We start from the raw sequence: 26,404 nt of genomic DNA on the forward strand, positions 1-26,404 counted from the left end.
AATGTGATGGACCATATGACTGGACAGATGCTATAGAACATCTAATGTGATGTACCATATGACTGGACAGATACTAGAGAACATCTAATGTGATGTACCATATGACTGGACAGATACTATAGAACATCTAATGTGATGGACCATATGACTGGACAGATGCTATAGAACATCTAATGTGATGGACCATATGACTGGACAGATACTATAGAACATCTAATGTGATGGACCATATGACTGGACAGATACTAGAGAACATCTAATGTGATGGACCATATGACTGGACAGATACTAGAGAATATCTAATGTGATGGACCATATGACTGGACAGATACTATACTGTAGATCTGTGCAAAAACATTATCAGGCAGTGTGGTTTAATTTCACACTTCTTCAGCAATGTGCAAAATAAAAAGGCCACTATTTATGCATCGCTCAGCTGATTAAACTCTAGTTAAATAATCACCTTTTTATAACGCACATTGTTCAAGAAAAGTGTCAAATTAAATTATACTGCCAGATTATAATGCATTTTACAGTACTTTTGCACAGATTAGAACTACATAAAGATGTCACCCAGTAAGTCAATAGGACGAAACCAAAACACAGACACAGGAGGGTTTAAAAAGTAATTGTTTTTTAAATTTCAGGTCCCAAACCACATAGTTACAACATTATGGAATATAACACTGCATCTTGCAACAATACTTTGGAATGATAAACAAGGCTTCTGCTGCAGTCAGATAATAGTTTCCCTGGCATTGAAATGATTTATATTATCTTGTCTTGGCTCTGCTTAGGGTTGAAACATCCTGGTAACTTTCCCAAAGTTCCCAGGTTTTCCAGTAATCCAGGTTGGAGGTTTACGGAATCAGGAGGGAATACCTAGGAAAACCTGGGAATTCTGTGATAGTTATTGGAATTTTGCAACACTAACTCTGCTAAACTGTGTTTTCTACCACTCCACATCCTGAAATAAAAATATAAGAATAAGGCACTCCTTAGTTAGTCATTCAGAATTCTATTATAAAAGTCTAGAGTTGAACAGTTATAGGAACTAAACATAAGCAACGTGGTCCACATCTTATTTAGCCTCTTATACAAGTTTGTTTGGATTGTAAACTGTGTTCAGAAGGTGTCATTAAAAATTCACATTCCTGCACACACACTCCGAGAGGAGACGGGATGGGAGGATTGTGTTTGTGTGTATGTATGAGGACAGCTGGACAGGTGGAAAACAGAGAGGGGCAGAATTAGCAGGCTAATGCACACATAAACACGCACAAGTGAACCAAGCCGCACACATGCTGCACACTCTAGCACAAATGTGTATCACAGACAGACAGACAGACAGAAAATGAACATGATCACACACACACATTCAGGTCTAAGGATTTCACTGAACGATTTTTGTAATTCATTTAGAGTGTCATATGTCTGGTGTTTGGCTGTGCGCGCAACATGCAACATGACTCACCCTCTATTCCTCATTCCACCCTCAGTTTTCTTTGTTTTGAATTCCCAACTCCACTTGTTTGACTCGTTCAAAAACATTAAAAGACCTTGTTTTGATAAGTGAAAAGAAAAGTCTGTCACTTCACTTGAGAGCTAGAAACCTGCTACACGAGGCTATTGGAAAATAGTGAACACTCAAAATCATGGACAAACTGTCTGTCTTCTTGTTCTTTCTTTCCTTTTACACCAATGTCAACGCAGGTAAGATGGACTATTTACTTTCTATCAAACTCATTTAATGATTTGTTATGTTATAAATGAGCATTGCATCTGTGTGCTACTTCAGAGGCTACATCAGTGTAAATGCGTAAATCTGATTTGGGTCACATGTAAAACTGCGTGTGGACAGTCAGAAAAAAAGATTGGATGTAGGGGAAAAAACATAATTGGGTTCTTCAGGTGGAGAATTCAATAAATCAGATTTTTTTATATAAATAATGGCTAGCTAATGTGCTAAAATTCAGCATTTTGACATGTCCCTCCGTCAACAATGTGTCACTTCTAGGAAGATTTCAACCCACTTAATCCCAAAATGTCTCCCAATTTTTACCATCATTGTAAAGCCCTAGCTATTTTGTTGCTTTGACAAAGTCAAATAGATACTAGAGAACATCTAATGTGATGGACCATATGACTGGACAGATACTATAGAATATCTAATGTGATGGACCATATGACTGTACAGATACTAGAGAACATCTAATGTGATGGACCATGTGACTGTACAGATACTAGAGAACATCTAATGTGATGTACCATATGACTCGACAGATACTATACTGTAGATCTGTGCAAAAACATTATCAGGCAGTGTGGATAAATTTCACACTTCTTCGGCAGTGGTTAATATTTGGCCAGCTGTATTGCTGGGAAACTGATATTTTCCACAAGTCGATTCAAGTCAAGAGTTGCCCCAAAACTTTCCCTTCCTTTTCCTGTTTCATTGATTTAAAGGCAACAGTCAGTCATTTTCTTGGCAAAGTGGTCCACATCTTATTTAGCCTCTTATCCAAGTTTGTTTGGATTGTAAACTGTGTTCAGAAGGTGTCATTAAAAATTCACATTCCTGCACACACACTCCGAGAGGAGACGGGATGGGAGGATTGTGTTTGTGTGTATGTATGAGGACAGCTGGACAGGTGGAAAACAGAGAGGGGCAGAATTAGCAGGCTAATGTCGTGTATCTTGTCGCTGCTGGTGCTCATTGCTGTCAAACAAAGGAGTCCGCTCATACTGAACCTTTGATCATAAGTTTTATTCATATCACAAGCTTTCAGCATGAGTTACAGGTGTCAAGATCACCAGGAGAGCAGTGTCCTCGAATTGTAATGTCTGCTCTAACCTCTTCTTCGTCCAGCATATACTTATAAACAATGCAAAAATATGGGTTGCTCTCTCTGCTGTCCAATCACCTGTCTCCCCTGGGGCGTCACCCTACAAATGGCTACTTCTGAACTAAGATAAACATCCGTTCAGTTCCACATGAAAAACATTAACAAAGACATAATCCTAATACACTACATTCCCCCCTTCGAGACGAACTAAAAGTCTCGAAAACAAACAAAACAGGATTATGACAAGTAACAATTTATCTTATTGAGTATCTTTAACATTAAACCAAAAAACATTCTTCTCTAGAGTGTAAATACCTTTCCATGAAATATGAATAAATGTTTATGAAGTGTGAATACATTACTATGAAATATGAACAAATCTTTATGGAGTGTAAGAGCGAAAAACTGTCCGGCTGTGACACTCTGGCTCCATGGACTTTGATATTTGAGCCAGGGTTGTTCATTTTCATTTGTTTGGGTGTATTTCTATGTTTGGTTATTGTGCTTGATTAGTCATATGACTCCCAATCGGAGGTAACGAGTGTCAGCTGTCGGCTCGTTATCTCTGATTGGGAGCCATATTTATACTGTGTGGTTTCTCCTTGGTTTTGTGGGTTTTTGTTTCCTTGTTCCTGTGTAGTCATTGTCACTATTGGACTTCACATTCGTCGCTTTGGTTTGTTGTTTTTGGTTGCTTTAAGTAATAAAGTCAACATGTTCTTTTCACTCGCTGCGCCTTGGTCTCCTTCACTCCTCGACGAACGTGACAGAAAAACCCACCATAAAAGGACCAAGCAGCGCGTCCAGGAGCAAAGGGTCTGGACATGGATGGAACTGTTGGACGGTAAAGGGTCCTGGACTTGGGAGGAGATCCTGGATGGTATGGATCGCCGACCATGGAACGAGACGGTGGAGAGGCGACGGCGAGAGGAGCAACGGCATCGGCAGGGCCATCGTCGGAAGGACGAGAGGCAACCCCAAAAAGTTTTTGGGGGGGGGCACATGGCTTGGGCGACTGAGCAGCAGGAGGCTGCCACAAGGCAGATTCAGAAGGCTACCAGGTTAAGGGGGCTGACGGAGGCAGAGAAGGGACGGATTCAGGAGGCTACCAGGTTAAGGGGGCGACTGGGAAAGGCAGGGAAGGAAGGTGTAGAGGCACGGCGAGAGGTACTGGGGTGTGTAACCAGTCCGGTCCGGCCCGTTCCTAATCCCGAGGTACAGCCAGTAGTGTGTGTCCCCAGTACGGTACGGCCTGTTCCGGCCCCTCGCACTAAGTGTACGGTGCGCGTCGCCAGCCCAGCCCGGCCTGTTCCTGAGCCTCATACGAAGCCTACGGTGCGCGTCGCCAGCCCAGCCCGGCCTGTTCCGGCCACTCGCACCAGGGATACGGTGCGCGTCGCCAGCCCAGCCCGGCCTGTTCCTACTCCACGCACCAGGGATACGGTGCGCTTCGCCAGCCCGGCCCGGCCTGTTCCGGCCACTCGCACCAGGGATACGGTGCGCGTCGCCAGCCCAGCCCGGCCTGTTCCTGAGCCTCATACGAAGCCTACGGTGCGCGTCGCCAGCCCAGCCCGGCCTGTTCCGGCCACTCGCACCAGGGATACGGTGCGCTTCGCCAGCCCGGCCCGGCCTGTTCCGGCCACTCGCACCAGGGATACGGTGCGCGTCGCCAGCTCAGCCCGGCCTGTTCCTACTCCACGCACCAGGGATACGGTGCGCTTCGCCAGCCCGGCCCGGCCTGTTCCGGCCACTCGCACCAGGGATACGGTGCGCGTCGCCAGCCCAGCCCGGCCTGTTCCTACTCCACGCACCAGGGATACGGTGCGCTTCGCCAGCCCGGCCCGGCCTGTTCCGGCCTCTCGCACCAGAGATACGGTGCGCGTCGCCAGCCCAGCCCGGCCTGTTCCTGCTCTCCGCACTAGGCCTTATGTGCGTCCCCAGGGCCAAGCATGCCCTGTTGCTGCTTCCCGCACTAGCCCTGAGATGCGTGTCCTCAGCCCGGTACCTCCAGTTCCGGCACCACGCATCAGGCCTACGGTGCGTCCCCAGGGCCAAGCATGCCCTGTTGCTTCTCCCCGCACTAGCCCTGAGATGCGTGTCCTCAGCCCGGTACCTCCAGTTCCGGCACCACGCATCAGGCCTACGGTGCGTCCCCAGGGCCAAGCATGCCCTGTTGCTTCTCCCCGCACTAGCCCTGAGATGCGTGTCCTCAGCCCGGTACCTCCAGTTCCGGCACCACGCACCAGGCCTACGGTGCGCCTCAGACGGCCAGAGTCTGCCGTCTGCCCAACGGGGCCTGAACTGTCCGTCTGCCCAACGCCGTCTGAACTGCCCGTCTGCCCAACGGCGCCTGAACTGCCCGTCTGCCCAACGCCGTCTGAACTGTCCGTCTGCCCAACGCCGTCTGAACTGCCCGTCTGTACTGAGCCTGCAAAGCCGCCCGTCTGCCATGAGCCTTCAGAGCCGTCCGCCAGACCGGAGCCGCTAGAGCTCTCCGCCAGACAGGAGCAGCCAGAGCCTTCCGCCAGACAGGATCAGCCAGAGCCTTCCGCCAGACAGGATCAGCCAGAGCCTTCCGCCAGACAGGATCAGCCAGAGCCTTCCGCCAGACAGGATCAGCCAGAGCCTTCCGCCAGACAGGATCAGCCAGAGCCGTCCGCCAGACAGGATCAGCCAGAGCCTTCCGCCAGCCATGAGCAGCCAGATCCGTCAGCCAGCCATGAACAGCCAGATCCGTCAGCCAGCCATGAGCAGCCAGATCCGTCAGCCAGCCATGAGCAGCCAGATCCGTCAGCCAGCCATGAGCCGTCCAGCCAGGATCCGCCAGAGCCGTCCAGCCAGGATCCGCCAGAGCCGTCCAGCCAGGATCCGCCAGAGCCGTCCAGCCCGGATCCGCCAGCCAGCCAGCCAGGATCCGCCATTCAGTCCGGAGCTGCCCCTCAGTCCGGTGCTGCCCCTTAGTCAGGTACTGTCCCTTAGCCCGGTGCTGCCCCTTAGTCCGGTGCTGCCCCTTAGTCAGGTACTGTCCCTTAGCCCGGTGCTGCCCCTTAGTCCGGTGCTGCCCCTTAGCCCGGTGCTGCCCCTTATCCCGGTGCTGCCCCTTATCCCGGTGCTGCCCCTTAGTCTGGTGCTGCCCCTTAGTCCGGTGTTGCCCCTTAGTCCAGGTGGGGTTAGTTGGAGGGTGGTCATTGGGAGGAGGCTACTGGAGCAGGTTGTGACTGTGGTGGGGTGGGGATCACGACCGGGGCCAGAGCCGCCACCGTGGACAGACGCCCACCCAGACCCTCCCCTAGTCCTTATGTTGGTGCACCCGGAGTTCGCACCTTTAGGGGGGGGTACTGTGACACTCTGGCTCCATGGACTTTGATATTTGAGCCAGGGTTGTTCATTTTCATTTGTTTGGGTGTATTTCTATGTTGGGGTGTCTAGGTTGTTGATTTCTATGTTTGGTTATTGTGCTTGATTAGTCATATGACTCCCAATCGGAGGTAACGAGTGTCAGCTGTCGGCTCGTTATCTCTGATTGGGAGCCATATTTATACTGTGTGGTTTCTCCTTGGTTTTGTGGGTTTTTGTTTCCTTGTTCCTGTGTAGTCATTGTCACTATTGGACTTCACATTCGTCGCTTTGGTTTGTTGTTTTTGGTTGCTTTAAGTAATAAAGTCAACATGTTCTTTTCACTCGCTGCGCCTTGGTCTCCTTCACTCCTCGACGAACGTGACACCGGCAGCCATCTTTTCAGATATCCATCCATCAATCAAGACACTAAAATTCTCTCACGGTTCCTCTGCCCCAGGCAACCACCTAGGTACTCCCGATGAATTCATAAATCTTTATCAATGCATTTGAAACTATGATGCAATTAAATACACATGTAAGCCCCTGCAAACAAAATACTATCCAAAAAATGTCCACTCTAAGGCTGGTCAACCCATCGGACCCTATAGTGGACCTCTATCCCTGCCTAGACTCCCTGTCCCTAAGCATTCACGAAATAAACAAAAACATCTAAGTTCCCCATAAGTATCCAATAACATCAAATATCATCTACAAAAATTAATACCTAAGAAAATGACACACATTATGTATTACCCATGCAAATATGTCTATATTTCATTGCAGACACTGGAATGTAGTCCACTACACTTCATCTCCCCCGTAGGCTCCTCTTCCAATGCATTGTTGATGATGGAATGGGAACCTTTCCACCCCTTCCTTGTTCCATCTCCTCCAGTCATTCTCCTTTCATATTGTCCTTGTTTGAGTATTTCAATCTCTACATATTCCCCCAAATGCTTCTGGAAGAAAAGAAAAGACCAAACAGTATCTTTTGCAAAACAAACACTTTCAAATTAAAACATCAATATCAACTAAGAATTTTAAAATGATATATAAATGATGTATGAATCAATATAAATGATAGAATAATGAAATAGGATAATGTGATTCATTCATACACTTCCCCCCCTTTGATTCATAACATCATACTAAAATCACCCTAATATTGAAACAAAAAATTGAAAAATGATCAAATATTCAAAAAGAATATTTATCATCAATACTCCATCCAGTCCCACTTGTCCCTCTTCATCCAGATCAGGAACAGTCAACAACGGCATCTGAGCGTTGTCTCCAGGCATCACAACTCCAACCTATCTCAATATCATAGCTTTCTCAAAGGTCAGTAACAAATTACAAACATCACACACAGTGCTATCAAACCTGCCATTAAAATCTAATCCATCACTGCTCCTACTGGGCCTAACTGATCTTGCAACCAAGACTTCACTGACCATCCAGCTCCTTCAGATCTACCAAACGCATCCCTTATATTCTTCAATGCATCTATAACTATCTGGAATCAAAGTATAGCTAATATTATCAATATGATCTGCCAAAAATGTTACACCATACCATGGAAAAAGTCCCCCCTTCTCTCTTAGACTTATCCTCCAATGATAGGCTTCAAGACTATGACATGTCGCCATGTCCCTTTTCACCCTACTTCCAAACCTAGATTCAGATTTATCTGTGTCCGGTGATACCCCTCTTTTAATGGTAAAAACCTCATATGGAAGCTTCAACGTTGACATGTAACAACATCCTGTCCATACATAGGGTAAGAATATATATGCTTTATCACCACAAACCCTCCAAATATCTCTAAAATTCCCAATAGTCACATTGCCAGGCAAAAGCTGATCTTTCACCATCAAAGTCCTGCTCTTCTTACTAACTGGTACATAAAAAGTTACATTATATTTGTCATCTCTAACCTTATGTTCATGCTTTTCCAAAGTCATCATATAATCATCACAATCTGATATTTCCATGAACATACCCTTTCCATCATATGTTTTATTAGAACAAAAACAAATTTTAGCCCTCACTGCTTTCACCTCCAATGCTTCAGGGTTCGCTGTTACCTGATTTTCCTTACCATCTAACAAATTCACATAGGGTAATTCATTTAACCAAGAACACCTAAACCTAGGCTTAAACAAATGTTTTGACAACGACATAATTTTATCTGTTCTGCAATTCTCAACAGACATGGACCCTCAAGATTCCTCACTGATCTTACAGAATGATCTAGCTGCTGGAACCAAAGATTCCTACCTGCCCATCCATCTTTAATTTTCACAACAGAAGAATCAAACCCATATGCATTTAGTTTCTCTCTTCCCTAACGAGCGGTACTGATCAGATACCTCTCCTTGTCTGTCATTAAAATCAAAGACCTCATCCTGTACCTCCATGATGGTATCCTTCACTATTTCAGATGAATCTATATTGTTCTCTACCACTATCTGCTCTCCTATTTTAACCCTATCCTTACTACCATTGACAGCACTCTCCATCCGTAACATAAACCCCTGAGTCACTCTTGCTACCTGCTTTAATTTCCGAAAAGTTGTTGTTGATGTCTGTGTCATACTTCCTACATTTGCTATTGCCGTCGTACCATTAATCCTTTCCAAAGTTACCATTAAAGTAGTTGATTTAGTTGATGTATTAACACCCTTAACTACTTCTAGTGGGAAAGCTACCGATATCCTATGTGTATTATTTACTGTTGGAGTGGCTACTGTAATATACTTCTCCTGAACTCCTTTGGTGACTGTGGAAGCTTCAACAGATTTCAAATCTTCCATTATAAGCGTCACTTTACGAATTACATAGCCTTTTAACCAATAATTCTTAACCGGAACAAATTTTAATGCTTGCACTAGATAAGTACACATATATTCTCCCTGATCTTTCTCTGTAACATTACGCAAAATAAATGAACAATCACTCATAACCCTCTTCCACTTCATATCGTTGTACAAACTATACCTCCTTTGACTAGGTGCAACAGCTTCTACTTCTGGTCCTGATAACAATACTTATTCTCCATAATTATCTCTCCATGTGGGAGGAACGTCCCCATCCTAACCCTAATAACAGTCTTTTTCCCCCTAAAATTGGTGCTGGAGCTATTGGTTCCCTTATAATCAAATGCGATATATTGATGGCTTTAATAACTATCAATGTTGAAAGAGTTAAATTGCTTCTCACTGTTGTTTTAATATACTGACGTGTTAATGTCCTTATTGTTACTTCATCTAGTTTCCCCAAAGCTTTGAACTCTTTGCTTGTACTTCCATCTATCACCACTAGTGTCAAATGACGTAAATGTAACTTACATTCACTCTCTCTTCCTACTCTAAACCCTCACTTTCAAACTTTTGATTATAAAAAATACACCTACAATTACCTTGATCTTCCTGCTGGGAATTGTAAATATAGATACTCAATCACCCTCAATCTTCTCTTATCATTCAGCAACGCATACTTTCTCAATGCATCTGCTCCTAACAGATCTAAACTCCTACCATATCTATCTTCCCACTAAACTCTAAAATGCCCTTCACCACTGTTCTCTCTCTCTTACTACTAACTAACATTGAAACTTAGCTTACTGTCTTAGAGTTCCTTCAACCCTAGTTCTCCTAACTTTTTTAATCTAATCTTTTCTCCTAACCTTTAAAAACCTTTTTACACTGATTTATTCACAAAATCCTTTACCACAAATTTTTAGAATATGTGATTGGGAAGTCCCCACCTGCTTCTGACTTCTTTACACAATAGATTATCATCCTTCCTATGATATTATCTTTTTAAGTAAATATGATTCCCAAAAACCCTACTTTTTTAAAAATCCTCTACCAGACAGTCGTCTAGTGTACATCTTATTGTACAGTTCAATTTACACAATGCATCTCTTTCCAACAATGCAATAGGTATATGTTCTAATATTAGTATGTCTATTTTAATTTCTCTTTGATTTTTTATAGCAGAGCTCAATTGGTTCCTTAAGAGTAATTAGCTGTTTTACTCCCTCAAATCCTATCCCAATTAGTTAATTTTACATAGTGAGATGTTTAACCTCTTTAGGCTGAACACAGATAAAAGCTTTTCCACTATTCACCTCTCCTAGTCCTTTGTTTTTACTTCAATTGTTAGATATTTTCTCTTCTTCTCTAAATCGGTGCTATCAGCTGACACCCCCCTTCGTATCTTCTAGGCACTCTAGAATCCTTGAAGGGTTCACCTAGAGAACAGGTGATCTTCACTTGCTCCTTTATCTTCCTCAGAAATTTCCTCTGTTGTTTCCTCCTGGCGCCTTGCAGTCACAGGTAAAGTGACCAACCTGTCCACAATTATAACACTCTTCTGAAAGTTGCTGGAAGTGTGGCTGAAATCTTCATCTTCCTTCGAAGCCTTCTCGTCCTCTTCCTCTCCAATTCTGTGTCTGTCCAGAAATTGGCTGTGGATATGAAACAACTGGTACCGCCATTGGTGGCTGGTACAATTGCGGTTGGAACTGTTCTGGTTGAAGCTGTGGCAGTGATTGTTGATTTGGTGCACACTGATTCTGCATAACCAAAGCTTGTTTCTTCTCCTTCTTACTCTCCCCCAGTTGTAGTTGATTGAGTTTTCTGAGAGTTTCTTCGTCCTGTTCTTTCTGGTTGTGTTCCTTTTTCCCGTACAGATCCACTTGATGGGCTATATGATCGGTATAGACGCCTTTTGTCATGCTTCCAAGTCCAACCACCTCTGCCAGTTTGCTCCTTACTGGTGAGGGCAGTCCCATTTGCAGTTTAGCTCTCAAAATTGACTGCTCAATTTGACTCACATCTGGATCATTTCCAGTAATATTTCTCCACACTTGATGAACTCTTGACACATAGGCTCTCGGATTTTCTTGTTGTCCTAGTGGGTCAATCAGAATATTATCAGGATGCACATTTGTTGGAAATGTATCCTTCAATGCTCTCCACAGACGATTCCTACTTGCAGCCAACAATTCAGGATCGTTCACTGCAGTCCCTACATATCTAATGAGTCCAGCTCTCTGAAAGACTTCTTACATATCTGGAATCCCAATGAGATTAGCCAAAAGTCTCTTAACGTCTCCTATGTCTGACTGTGTTCCCACCGTAATTTCTTCCAATTTCGAAATCCAAGGACAGGCCCCATCTTGAAGAATAGGCAGCTTCTCAAGTATATTTGACATATCGGTATTTTGCAACGGCTTATATTCTATGTTTTGACCTCGAATGATAACTGGCATCATTTTACTCGTGGCCTCTTTCCTTGGCCTCAATGCATATTTTCCCTCAACTTCTTTGGATTCTTTTTCCCGCAGTTTCTCCCTCTGTATCTTCAGCGTCTTGAGTTGTTCCTCTAGCTCTTTTACCTCTTCCAAAGTCCTCGCTTTATCCAGGCCTGAAAAGCATCGGTCTATATCTTCTTCTATTTCTTCTGTGCCAGTCCTTGTAGGATAAACTCCTTTTGAATACACAGCACCTTTAGTCTCCTCTTTATCGCTGTCTTCATCTTTGCTTTCATCAGAACTAGAATATCTTGTATCCTTCTTCTTCAAACCTTCCTCACCCCTTCTCTCCGTTCTGGCCAACCTCCGTTTGATCACAGGATCATATCCACCCATGATCTCCTCTGAATCACTCTGATCATCATCGTCCTCATCCAGTTTCATCCTACTTAACCTCATTCCACCCTTAGTTTCCAGACATCTCGTTTTCTTTTTACTTTTGGAGTTTGGATGCATTTTTATGGTCGTTTCTGCTTGTCCTCTCTCTATTGTTCGTTCATCTTCATCTCTGATGCAATAATCACCCTGCTGGAGGATCACTGGAAGCTGAGGATAAACATCCCTAAGCTCTACTTCCTTCTCATAAGGTGGGGGTCTTTTCGCTGAATCTGTATGTGAGAAAGGTATACTGACTTCTGCCCTTAGTTTTTCTGTCGCCTTCTCTTCCTTTAGCATTTTCTCTATACCTTTGTTTCTCTTATCGTTGGTATCTTTCATCAGTTTTTGTCCTTCATCTTCAAACAGCTTAAGAACACCCAGCTCCCTTTGTCTCTTTTCTTTACGTCGTTCCCTTTTTTCCCCTTCTTTTGATCTGCCTTGTAAATTGACAGAAGCACCTTCATGATGTTGATGACGTCAGGGTTAAGAGTCCCTTCCACTGGCCATGGTTGTTCAATGTCAGGCCAACGTTTGTTCCATTTGCCAGATAACCTCGCAATACCCTTAACTAAAGGATTACTATTTTCAACTATATCAACCGGTGTAATGACTTTCATAGCCTTGCTGTCCTTTCTCCCCATTGTAACTACTCTTTTATATTCCTTTATTGTGAATTATTTTATTTTAGACTATATAGCCTATGGCTTCCCCCCTTTAATTATTAATATAAACTAAACAACCCCATTTTTTTTTACATCAATCAATCAAAATATGAATATTTAAAAAATTATATTTAAAATTTTATCAAAAAATATTTTTAATTAAAATAAAAAATCAATTAAAAAACCAATTAAAAATTATGAATAATTAAAACCAATTTTTTATTTCTATATCCTATCTTACCAATGTATCAATTAGTGGCTATCTTACCACAACCCATCCGGAAAGTAAATGCAAGTAGTCACCTTCACAGCAATCCTAAAACCAAAGCCCTCTAACCCTACAATCACTACAATACCCATAAACCCCCTTGCTCTATAATCACCTAATTATCTTAATTTTACAGAATAATGTCAGTACTTGATTTCCAACACAACCCTAATCAAGCCAAGTGATGCACAGAGACTCCAAAATGCAAATTTTATTCAAATGATCAGTCTTTGCCAAGCCTCTGTGAAATTGTCATAACATCAAATATCCTGTAGGGGAAAATTTTGTAAACAGAACCAGCCTCAAAACCTTTTGACTCGATCCTCTGTCACGTGACGTACACGCCAGCCCCTCCTCTCTCTCTCCTCTCGTCCTATCGCCTCTCATATGACAAAAGAGCATAGAAACAGAAAAAGATTTTAGCAGTTTATGCAATCACTGAGTCACTTCAACCATTCAATATTACTCCAGTCACATTCGCTCTAAGAATTAACTCAGGAATAAATATAGATAGCTCAATAACATTTGTATTTTATTTTAATCCGTCATTTTATTTTATTTATTTTAATCAGTCAACATATATCTCTCTCATTTATCAATTCAATAGGTCACAAAAGCAGTTTCATCTTTTCAACTTTTCATCTTTTCTTCATCAAAAGTTTGAGTTCCTCCCTTCTAAGCTCCCCTGAGGTATTGTGCTCCATACGGTCATAAACTAGTTTAATTTAAGAAGACCACGAGTGGGGCTTTTATTTTTTCAACTCGAAGCAATGAGCCCATTCAGTCCTCCATCACAACAAAATTTAAAAATAACAGATTAGGCTAATTAGTGGGTTATGCTCAGGTTAAACAATTTGGCAAATCTATATTTCCATTTTATGTTATAAAATGTAAAATGTCCATAATTGTGTATAATATCACTCCTCTCCCAGGTCCAGGATCACATTCTCTGTGGGCACTTGCAACATACATCACCGGAGAAACGCCTTTCCCTGAGTTTATGGTTGTGGTGATGTTGGATGATGTTCAAGTGGCTTACTATGACTCCAACGATAAACAGACTGTATTCAAAGACAAAACCGAGGATGATGAAGCTCAGGACGCAGCTTTTATATTTGAAGATATATACCAGGGGATGAAACACAGATCAGTTGAACTACAAAATGACAAAATGGCGGACGGAAGACAGGGTGGTGCGGCAGGTGCCGCTTCTCATTCGAATGCTGTAATTTTATCTAAACCATCAGGTGTACGCCGACCCCAGCTAAGTAACTCATGCAAAGAGTTAAAGCGCAATTATGTGTTTTATCTCCAGTACTCTGCCATGATTGTCAGTTATGTAGCTGCTCTACTGATAATCTCAGTGCGTCCTTGCTGGGATGACACAATCAGTCTACTACCGGAGAATATTAACACCAAACACAAACACATTGGTTCACCGTTCCACGGGAGCGGACAGTACACAGCATACCATAATGTTCTGAATAATGGCCAAGTCTACCTCGCTCCTTATTCTACTGAACCGCTTAGGCGCAACAAACACAAGTCCAACATTTATCGGAAACTGTTAAACTACCTGTTCACTACCCTCCTGCTCTCCGGGGATGTGCAACTCAATCCTGGGCCCAACATCACCGAGCCAGCGATACGCACCGGAGTGGAGGGTGGTGGATGGCCTCGTCCACTGATCGTCGCCGCTGTGGAGGTGGGTGAGTGCTATGGTCCTGTGGTTTCTCTCGGCTCACCCGGCTCCGGGATGGATTTTGACTCTTCGGGCATACCGGGGTCGCTGTGTGCGGTCCCTGACTCTGCTTCTGGTGTGCGGGCTGTTTTAATTAGTTTCCAGCATCCAATGCAGGCGGGAGGGATTGTTAATTGCGCTACCGAACTGCCCCTAATCAAAACGAAACAAAACGGCCTAAACCCAGCCGTCAGAAAACACAGAAAATTTAACTTTTTTCAATGTGTCAATCACTCTCGAGTCATCTGGGACCCACGAGCTAAGCCCAAGGGACTACTAGGGGGGCACTTGAACATTCGTAGTGTCATTCCAAAAAGTGATCAAATTCAACATCTACTCACAGACTCCAACCTTGACTTTCTCTGCCTCTCAGAGACATGGCTCCATAGAAACTCTCCATCTGCTGCTTTGATTGTGCCTGGCTACAATGTTTTCAGGAGAGACAGGACTGAAGGAAGAGGAGGGGGTGTGATGATTTATATTAAAGAACATAACCGATGTAAACAAATTGAGTGGTCATGTGATAATGAACTAGAATGTATTGGCCTGAACATTACACTGTCTCCCCAAATGTCTTTTACCCTCATTGGAATGTATAGGCCACCTTCCACCAAAAGTGTGTTTTTTGATCAGTTTAATAACATGCTTAGGGAATGTGATTTTGGGAAAGAGGTCATCTTAATGGGAGATTTTAACATTAATTATGAAGACAAGTGTTGTAGGAAAACCCTCAAACGGATCACTAATACCTTTGACCTTACACAGCTAGTTAAAGGGCCAACTAGGGTGACTTGTTGCTCTAAAACACAGATTGATTTGGTGTTCAGTAATAAACCAGAGAGAGTGACTAAATCATTCAATATGGTTACTGGGCTATCTGATCATAATCTGACACTTATAGCCAGAAAGCTGTCTAAGAGCAGGTTTAACCTCTCTACTGTTAGAAAGCCTGATCAACTAAGAATACCTAAGAGTGAATTAAGCTATTTTGAAAATGCAATTAAGGGAATTAACTGGAATGATCTCTTGTCCTATGCAGACGTGGAAGCTGATAGTCAAGTTTTTCTATCCACAATCCAGACTACATTAAACGGTTTCCTAAAGAAAATCAAATCCAAACCTGGCCAAAAGAGCACTCTTCCTTGGCTAAATGGAGAAATCTGGAAATTGATGAAAGAACGAGATTATTATCTAAAAATAGCCCTAAGATCCAAATTAGAGCATGACAGACGTAGGTTTACCATGTTGAGAAATAAGGTGATGAAAGAAATCAGACAGGCCAAGGCAAACTTTTTTATTAACATAATTGGTGAAGCAAATGGAAATTCTAAACTGATCTGGGAGAATCTAAAAAAGTTAACAGGGAAAGACCATAGTAACACTGCAAAAAGACTAGAAATCATGGTGAATAACAATCTAACACAGGATGCAGTCGAAATAGCAATAGCCTTCAATTCCTACTTTATTGACTCTGTCAGGGTACTGACACAGAACCCCTCCACTGGTTTCTTGGGCTCAGTGCTAGTAAATGATGCTCAACCTGTCTTCATCATAAGGGAGGTTTCTGAGTCAAAGGTAGACAAGGTGATTAGCTCACTAAAGAACTCTAAAGCCAAAGATGTGTTTGGGATGGACTCTACCTTTCTTAAAAACTACAAAGAGTCACTCATTGGCCCCATTACTAAGGTCACCAACACATCTATTGGTCTCGGGGTGTTTCCAAGGGTATGGAAGTCGGCCATAATAACGGCCATCTTTAAATCTGGCGACCCTGCTGACGTGAGTAACTACAGGCCCATTAGTATACTACCTGTGGTGTCAAAGGTTGTTGAAAAGTGTGTAGCAGAACAACTGATTGCCCACCTCAACAACAGCCCCTTCACATTACATTCCATGCAGTTTGGCTTCAGAGCGAAACACTCCACAGAAATGGCCAACTGCTTTTTTCTGGAAAATGTGAAGTCCAAGATGGACAAAGGGGGCGTTGTTGGGGCTGTGTTTCTGGACCTAAGGAAGGCTTTTGATACTGTTAACCATGAGATTCTCATCACAAAATTGTCCAAGTTCAACTTTTCCCCCGATGCCTTGAGATGGATGAAATCATACCTTGAAGGCAGAACTCAGTGTGTCAGAGTGAGCAATGAGCTGTCGCCCACTCTTAGCTATGATGTGGGTGTGCCCCAAGGGTCAATACTGGGGCCCCTCCTGTTCAGCCTGTACATTAATGATCTGCCTTCTGTCTGTACTGGGTCTGAAGTTCAAATGTATGCAGATGATACAGTGATATATGTGCATGCAAAGAGCAAACAACAAGCTGCACAAGAACTCACTACTGTAATGGTCCAGGTTACAAAATGGCTCAGTGACTCGTGTTTGCATCTCAATGTGAAAAAAACTGTTTGCATGTTCTTCACAAAGAGGGCAACAGATGCTACTGAGCCAGAAGTCTATGTGTCAGGGGAGAAGCTCCAGGGGGTATCTGATTTTAAGTACCTTGGCATCATACTTGATTCCAACCTCTCTTTTAAAAAGCATGTGAAAAAGGTAATTCAAATAACCAAATTCAACCTAGCTAATTTCCGATTTATACGAAATTGTTTGACTACAGAGGTAGCAAAACTGTACTTCAAATCTATGATACTCCCCCACTTAACATACTGCTTGACTAGTTGGGCCCAAGCTTGCTGTACAACAGTAAGACCTATTCAGTCTGTCTACAAACAGGCTCTCAAAGTGCTTGATAGGAAGCCCAATAGCCATCATCACTGTCACATCCTCAGAAAGCATGAGCTCCTGAGTTGGGAAAATCTTGTGCAATACACCGATGCATGTCTTGTATTCAAGATCCTAAATGGCTTGGCTCCCCCTCCACTCAGTATTTTTGTTAAACAGAAAACCCAAACATATGGCAGCAGATCCACAAGGTCTGCCATGAGAGGTGACTGTGTAGTTCCCCTAAGGAAAAGCACCTTTAGTAAATCTGCTTTTTCTGTGAGAGCTTCCCATGTCTGGAATACACTGCCATCAGACACACACAACTGCATCACATATCACACTTTCACAAAATGCTTGAAGACATGGCTAAAGGTCAATCAGATTTGTGAACATGGTCCCTAGCTGTGTGTTGCCGCTTTCCATGTCTGTTGTCTGTAACTTGTGAGGTGTGGAAACACTTTGTTGCTTTTATGAATTTTGTTTTGCTGCTTTTTGTTATATGTTGCTCTGTCTGTACGCTACGTCTTGCTTGTCCTATGTTGCTATGTCTGTATGCTATGTCTTGTTCTATGTGTTGTTATTGTCTATATTGTAATTGTTTTTAATAACCTGCCCAGGGACTGCGGTTGAAAATTAGCCGGCTGGCTAAAACCGGCACTTTTACTGAAACGTTGATTAATGTGCACTGTCTCTGTAAAAAATAAATAAACTCAAACTCAAACTAAATCACCACTTTAATCTCACGGAAGGTGTTCAAGTTCAGCAAAGATGGACTGGCTGTGAGATGTTTGACAATGGTGAACCGGCCGTGGCCATATTTAAGAACATTTTCAATGGCATTTATGAAGATTATGGGGTATATTACAACATAACACATTCAACATATAATGCTGATAAACTACTACCAGGATGGGATGGGATGATACACGTATACAAAAGTACACTTTGGGAGAATGTTTACTTTCCCATTTGCATCAAATCACTTAAGAGATTCCTGAAAAGAGACAAACACTTTGTGATGCGTAAAGTGCCTCCCAGACTCAGGTTGATAAAGAAAGGGGTTTCTGGAGGACTCCAGGTGAGCTGCCTGGCGTTTGGTTTCTACCCCCGCCACATCAACCTGACCCTGCTGAGAGACGGCCAGCCAGTGGCAGAACAGGAGCTGGCAGGGGGGGAGGTGCTGCCTAGTGGAGATGGGACCTACCAGCTGAGGAAGAGTCTGGAGGTCAGTACTGAGGAGCTAAAGAAGAGACACAACTACACCTGTACTGCCTCTCACCTCAGTCTGGACAACAAGCTGGATGTCAGTTGGGAGTCTGGGGCAGAGAGAGTAGACCTATCCATCCTCTCAGCTCTACTGGTGATGCTGCTGATTGTTACTCTATTGGGCATTTTCAGTTGTGTCAAAAGGAGGTGGAGATGCACTGCCTCCATGTCTAAACTTGCCAACTTTGATGCAAACGTGCCAGAGGAAATTAACATTTCTTCAGATTCTGAGACCTAATATGTTTTTGGGACACTGATGCAGCTTTGTCAATTCAGCTCAATTCACAATGAAAATATAACTGCCAGAGCACCTATGAGGGCAGACACAAAATGTGCAAAAGATTCTGTTATTGTTGGTCAATCTTCCCTTCCCCTCAACAAAGGACTGTAAATGATCAGTTTGGGGAGACTGTTGACAATAACAAATATCTGCGCATTATTAGTACAGATCTGAATTCATATATTTTATAGGCTGGTTTGGCAACCTGAGCATTAAAAAAGGTAATCTGGTAGTTATTTCTGTAATGTAATTTCTAATCATGACTATTCATTCATTGTACAATGCACTCTATATATGTGCTGTATTAGCTGATAGCCAGTATCTTAACCAGTAGGAGAATCATGTGATCATGTGTATGAGGTCTGTTTATTATTGAAATTACTTTACAGTGTCTCTGTTTTGTATTGTATGTAATGTATGTTCATCCTACCTGCACAATAATACCCTTTATTACGGACAATAAAATGTAGCCTATTCGATCAATGCATTTATTCATTTTAATTAGGACATTCATTAAAGCAATGTCAAGTATACCTTAATTTCTCTCAGGAACTTGTTTATCACTGTGGAAGGGAGAGAAATCGGACACTCTATTTCACTCCAGTTTAAGACTGGCATGAGTATTCAACTAAAATGAATGTTGTATGCATTATAAACAATTAAACAGTTTTATCATAGAATGCCTTTAGTAGAGAATGAATCTGTTCGATTGTAGTCAGTGCCATGAATGTCCTTTTCTATTTTACAGTAGCACACCGCTTGTTCTAAACATTATTTGTTTAGTGTTACTTTTCCCCAGTCAAATATTCAGGCCTACATTTCCACTTCAAGGCTGGACCACAACATAAAACATAGCTTTTGAATATAAGATCTAGTTTAATTAACTGTTATTTTGTATTGAACAGTGAATGGTATATCAAAAGGCTGCAAAGCCAATGTCTCCATTCCACATTTAGAAATAAGTATCCTTCCATGTTACCTGCTTCCTAATGAAACCAGCTAGGTTCAAACCTAGGTCTCCTGCGCACCACGATACTGTGTTAGCCCTTTGAGCTAAATCCTAGAACCACTGGCGATATTCCTAAACCTGCTGTCTTGCTGCTATTTTAAATATAAAACAAACATCAATATCTTATTTACATTTCATTACTGACATAAAGGGCAGTTGTACAAAGCCTATGCTCCAAATGGCACCCTATCCCTACATAGTGCACTACGAGCCCTGGTCAAAAGTAGTGCCCTACATAGATAAAGGGTGCCATTTGGGATGCAGCTATAATCACTGGCTTCAGTCAATTAAGTTCCCCATATCTGCACACTCCAGTGTTTTCCCATTCAAAATCCTAAAGGTAGGAAAAAGAGGGGGTACAAAAATGGTCAGATTAATACTGCCATTGAGAAAATTCAAAACAAATCGAGACTTGACCTCTTTCAGGGACAGTCTCGCAAAAATAAGCTTTCTTGCGTTCTAACTACACGCTATTCAAAGTGCTCTGAACAAATTAAGGGAATCGTTCACACACATTGGCGCATTCTAAGATCCGATGACAGTATTGGTAATGTGTTTTCGGACCCTCCCTTGGTTGTATTCTCGCGGGGCAGAAACCTCAGAGATCAATTGGTAAACTCGGATTTACCACCCATAAATATCCCTGCACAACATCTATTTGCGCCTCTACCGGATGGAAACTACAAGTGTAACGGCTGCGCTCAATGCAATGGCACTTACAAATGTAGATCCTTCAAACACCCCCAAACAGGGAAACAGATCCCAATCAAAGGTGTTATTACGTGCTCCACTAAGGCAGTTATTTATCTTATAACTTGTCCTTGTGGTAAACATTATGTGGGTAAAACAAAGCGCGAATTAAAAGTATGAATCTCGGAGCATCGTAGCACCATTAGGTGCAAAAACTCGACATACCCAGTCGCTGCCCACTTTTTGGAAGCGAACCACTCGATTTCGTCCCTACTTTATATCGGCATCGAACATGTCACCCTCCCTAGGAGAGGGGGTGACCTCGACAACTTATTGTTAAAACGAGAGGCTGCCTGGATCTTTAATTTAAAGATCAGTTTTGATGTTGGCAATTTGCATATACTCCAGAATGTCATGAAGAGTGATCAGATTAATTGCAATTAATTGCAAAGTCCCTCTTTGCCATGAAAATGAACTTAATCCCCCAAAAACATTTCCACTGCATTTCATGTCAGTGATTCTCTCGTTAACACAGGTGAGAGTGTTGACGTGGACAGGGCTGGAGATCACTCTGTCATGCTGATTGAGTTAGAATAACAGACTGGAAGCTTTAAAAGGAGGGTGGTGCTTGAAATCATTGTTCTTCCTCTGTTAACCATGGTTACCTGCAAGGAAACACATGCTGTCATCATTGCTTTGCACAAAAAAGGCTTCACAGGCAAGGATATTGCTGCTAGTAAGATTGCACCTAAATCAACCATTTATCGGATCATCAAGAACTTCAAGGAGAGAGGTTCAATTGTTGTGAAGAAGGCGTCAGGGCGCCCAGGAAAGTCCAGCAAGCGCCAGGACCATCTCCTAAAGTTGATTCAGCTGCGGAATTGGGGCACCACCAGTGCAGAGCTTGCTCAGGAATGGCAGCAGGCAGGTGTGAGTGCATCTGCACGCACAGTGAGGCGAATGTCACGCTCGTCTACGGAGGAGAACCAAGGCGCAGCGTTGAAGGCAAACATCTTCTTTATTTAATAAATGATCACACGATCAAAACAACAAAACGAAACCGTGACGTCCCTGGTTACATACACCAACCAACACGGAACAAGAAACCACAAACACAAAGTGAAAGACAGACAGTTAAATATGGCTCCCAATCAGAGACAACCAGCTGACACTCGTTGCCTCTGATTGGGAGTCACTCAGGCCAACATAGAAATACAAACATAGAATTACACACCCTGGCTCAACATAACAGTGTCCCCAGAGCCAGGGCGTGACAGTACCCCCCCCTAAAGGCGCGGACTCCGACCGCGCCAACTAAATACCACAGGGGAGGGACCGGGTGGGCACTCCGCCTAGGCGGCGGATCCGGCTCCGGGCATGATCCCCACTCCTTCTCTAACCCCCCAAAGTACCCCTGGTCCGATCTGGCCCTGCTGACCAGAGCTGAACTGAACACTGGTGGAGTGGATTGCTCTAGCTCCGGCGTGACGCAGCACCTGACCGGTGCCGGACCCGCCACCGGTGGAACAGACACGGGCCGTGCCGGACTGACGACGCACACCACTGGCTTGGTGTGGGGAGCAGGAGCGGGCCGGACCGGGCTGACGAAGCTCACCACTGACTTGGTGTGGGGAGCAGGAACGGGCCGTGCCGGGCTGACGACGCGCACCACTGACTTGGTGCGGGGAGCAGGAACGGGCCGGACAGGGCTGACGAAACGCACCACAGACTTGGTGCGGGGAGCAGGAATGGGCCGGACTGGGCTGGCGACGCGCACCACAGACTTGGTGCGGAGAGCAGGAACGGGCCGGACAGGGCTGACGAAACGCACCACAGACTTGGTGCGGGGAGCAGGAATGGGCCGGACTGGGCTGGCGACGCGCACCACAGACTTGGTGCGGAGAGCAGGAACGGGCCGGACAGGGCTGACGAAACGCACCACTGACTTGGTGAGGGGAGCAGGAATGGGCCGGGCCGAGCTGGCGATGCGCACCGTAGACTTGGTGCGAGTGGCAGGAACAGGCCGGACCGTACTGGGAACACACACCACTGGCCCTACGTGGGGATCAGGAACAGGCCGGACCGGACTGGCAACACACGCCAGTACCTCTCGTCGTGCCTCTACATCTTCCACCCCCTCTTTGACCAGTGGCCCCCGTAACCCGGCGGCCTCCTCTGCCAATCCGCTGGGCCGCTCTGCCGCGGTCACCTGCTGGCCCGTCGTCCACGGCGTTAGCCTCCCCCTAAAAAAATTATGGGCTTCACTCCTACCCGTGGCCAAGGTCTCCATGTCCCTCGCCAGCCGTTCGCCCTTCTGCCACAATGTCAAGCCCCTCTCCTCCTCATCCGGCTTGACCCAGTCGAGGAGGCGAAGGAGATCTGTTAGAGATCTCCCTGGCGATGGCTCCTGGACACGCTGCTTGGTCACATCTTGGTGGTTTCTTCTGTCACGCTCGTCTACGGAGGAGGACCAAGGCGCAGCGTTGAAGGCAAACATCTTCTTTATTTAATAAATGATCACACGATCAAAACAACAAAACGAAACCGTGACGTCCCTGGTTACATACACCAACCAACACGGAACAAGAAACCACAAACACAAAGTGAAAGACAGACAGTTAAATATGGCTCCCAATCAGAGACAACCAGCTGACACTCGTTGCCTCTGATTGGGAGTCACTCAGGCCAACATAGAAATACAAACATAGAATTACACACCCTGGCTCAACATAACAGTGTCCCCAGAGCCAGGGCGTGACAGCGAAGACTTTTGGAGGATGGCCTGGTGTCAAGAAGGGCAGCAAAGAAGCCACTTCTCTCCAGGAAAAACATCCGGGACAGACTGATATTCTGCAAAAGGTACAGGGATTGGACTGCTGAGGACTGGGGTAAAGTAATTTTCTCTGATGAATCCCCTTTCCGATTGTTTGGGGCATCCGGAAAAAAGCTTGTCCGGAGAAGACAAGGTGAGCGCTACCATCAGTCCTGTGTCATGCCAACAGTAAAGCATCCTGAGACCATTCATGTGTGGGGTTGCTTCTCAGCCAAGGGAGTGGGCTCACTCACATTTTTGCCTAAGAACACAGCCATGAATAAAGAATGGTACCAACACATCCTCCGAGAGCAACTTCTCCCAACCATCCAAGAACAGTTTGGTGACGACCAATGCCTTTTCCAGCATGATGGAGCACCTTGCAATAAGGCAAAAGTGATAACTAAGTGGCTCGGGGAACAAAACATCAACATTTTGGGTCCATGGCCAGGAAACTCCCCAGACCTTAATCCCATTGAGAACTTGTGGTCGATCCTCAAGAGGCGGGTGGACAAACAAAAACCCACAAATTCTGACAAACTCCAAGCATTGATTATGCAAGAATGGGCTGCCATCAGTCAGGATGTGGCCCAGAAGTTAATTGACAGCATGCCAGGGCGGATTGCAGAGGTCTTGAAAAAGAAGGGTCAACACTGCAAATATTGACTTGTTGCATAAACTTAATGTAATTGTCAATAAAAGCCTTTGACACTCATGGAATGCTTGTAATTATACTTCAGTATACCATAGTAACATCTGACAAAAATATATCATAACACTGAAGCAGCGAACTTTGTGAAGACCAATACTTGTGTCATTCTCAAAACTTTTGACCACGACTGTATGTAGCCAAGTTGTATCTATGATCGTATGCTATCCATGTTTTTTGTATGTTCTGAATTTGGTCTGGTCGCCCAAAAAGTCACATATTGCAGCTTTAAAGGGTGAAATTATTTCATTATGCTTTTATTTTGATGACTATTTTTATTCATTTAGCTACTTACTTTTTCTATTGTTGTTGCATTGTCGAAAGGTTAACCTGCAAGTAAGCATTTCATTGCACTGTGTACTCCATGTATATCATGTGTATATGACAAATAAACAAACTTGAACTTAGAAGGGAAGGGGGAGGGCAGCCAGAAAGAGAGGGGAAAAGATGGCCAGCTTTGTGGTTAGATTGTAGGTGAACAAAACATTGAAAATACAGAGGCCCTTAAATTATGTGTCTTCAATTGTTATGTAATCTATAAATCTCACATTAGCTGGTAGAACTGACGAGGTCTTATAACTTCATCCATTCTACAGGTCAATTTGTTTGTCTCATGTCTCTTTATTCTCATATAGCCTATGGGCTATGTAGATTCTTATCTGTCATGTTTGGAGTTATGTTGTGCTGTTATGTGGACACTTGAAATGTTCTTTACAGTTGAGTTGCCCTGGTTGTGTCAGTATACAGTAACTTTAAAGAGCAACTGCCCCTAAAAAACTTCTAATTTAGAAAATGGCCTATGTGGCATCGATATAAGTCAGAAACATTTATTCTACTGTCAAAATTGACTACAAAGTTTAAATAGGATAATTTTGGTCATAAAGTCAGTCTCTACCAAAACTGAGTTTTGTTAGACTTGTGGTCGTGACTGCATCACATTATAAATGAAGGTTAGGTTTGTTTCAATCCTGCCAACTGCTGGCAGCACACAATTCAATTTGGGTTGACTTTGTATATACCAATGGGGCTAGTTAGAGACAATCGGTGTCACGATCGTTAGAGTGAGTGGACCAAGGCGCAGGGTTGCAGGCAAACATATTTATTTAAAGAGAGTAAACACTCGAACAAAACAACAAACGATACGTGCAGTCCTACGGTACAGACCAAAAGGAACAAACCAACTGGAACAAGATCCCCACAACTATTGTGGGAAAACAGCCTCTATAAATATGGCTCCCAATCAGAGACAACCAGCAACAGCTGACACTCGTTGCCTCTGATTGGGAACCACTCAGCCAACACAGAAATACAATACATAGAATATACACACCCTGGCTCAACATATAGAGTCCCCAGAGCCAGGGTGTGACAGTACCCCCCCCTAAAGGCGCGGACTGCGACCGCGCCTAAACATCAACAACCCAGGGGAGGGCTGGGTGGGCATTCCTCCTCGGAGGCGGTTCCGTCCCCCCGTGGCGCCCCTGGTCCGGTCTGGCCCCGCTGACCGGAGCTGGACTGGACATCGTAGAAGCGGATTGCTTCAGCTCCGGTGTGGAGCAGCTGACCGGTACCTGACCAGGCACCGGTGACCCAGGCACGGGTTGTGCCAGACTGACGACGCACACCCCTGGCCTGGTGCGTGGAGCAGGGACGAGCCGGACCGGGCTGACGATGCGCACCCCTGGCTTGGTGCGTGGAGCAGCTACGGGCCGGACCGGGCTGACGATGTGCACCCCTGGCTTGGTGCGTGGAGCCGGAACGGGCCGTACCGGGCTGACGATGTGCACCCCTGGCTTGGTGCGTGGAGCAGGAACGGGCCGGACCGGGCTGACGATGCGCACCCCTGGCTTGGTATTCTGTAATGAATACTCGGACAGAGTGGTAAGATCCAATCGCAGAATAGCGATGCTTTATTAGAGTACAGACAAGGGAATAGCTTAATCGTGGTCGGGCGGGCTGTGGTCAAAATCGGGCCAGGCATAGACAGGCAGAGGTACCAATGGAGCGGGCTTAGTCGTAGTCGAGGGCACAGGCACAGGATCAGAGGACGGTAATCACTGGGGTAGACAAGCAGAGGATTAAGCAATTCGGGGAGTCAAACAACAAGGCACAGGTCGGATACACGGGTAATCAAAAACAACAATATCTCTCTCTCTCGGAACAAAACGCTTAGCAAGTCACAATGGAACAATACCTCGCGCCGACTGAGCTTCTGAGCACACCTTAAATCCTACACTAATTACTGACAGGTGTGCTCAGAACTCAGGTGAACCAGATCGAGTCTGATGACTCCCCCTCTCTGTAGATCGGGGAAGTGTCAGACTCTGTCTAGACCCTGCCAACCCCCGATCCCTTACAATAGTTCA

The 26,404-nt window shown here is 44.4% G+C and overlaps 1 protein-coding gene across 1 annotated transcript; it reads left to right on the top strand.

The window, feature by feature from the left end:
* Positions 1-1,655: 1,655 nt before the first annotated feature.
* Positions 1,656-19,712, top strand: LOC311111597 (major histocompatibility complex class I-related gene protein-like; the record flags this gene model as incomplete). Its single annotated transcript, XM_084154364.1, has 3 exons — positions 1,656-1,713; positions 13,749-13,966; positions 17,988-19,712. 3 exons carry the CDS (start codon positions 1,656-1,658, stop codon positions 18,774-18,776), a joined length of 1,065 nt encoding a protein of 354 aa, XP_084010490.1. The 3' UTR covers positions 18,777-19,712.
* Positions 19,713-26,404: the final 6,692 nt, after the last annotated feature.

This window comes from Coregonus lavaretus (genome assembly GCF_964263955.1).
Source record: "Coregonus lavaretus genome assembly, chromosome: 37".
In the NCBI taxonomy this organism is placed as follows: Eukaryota; Metazoa; Chordata; class Actinopteri; order Salmoniformes; family Salmonidae; genus Coregonus; species Coregonus lavaretus.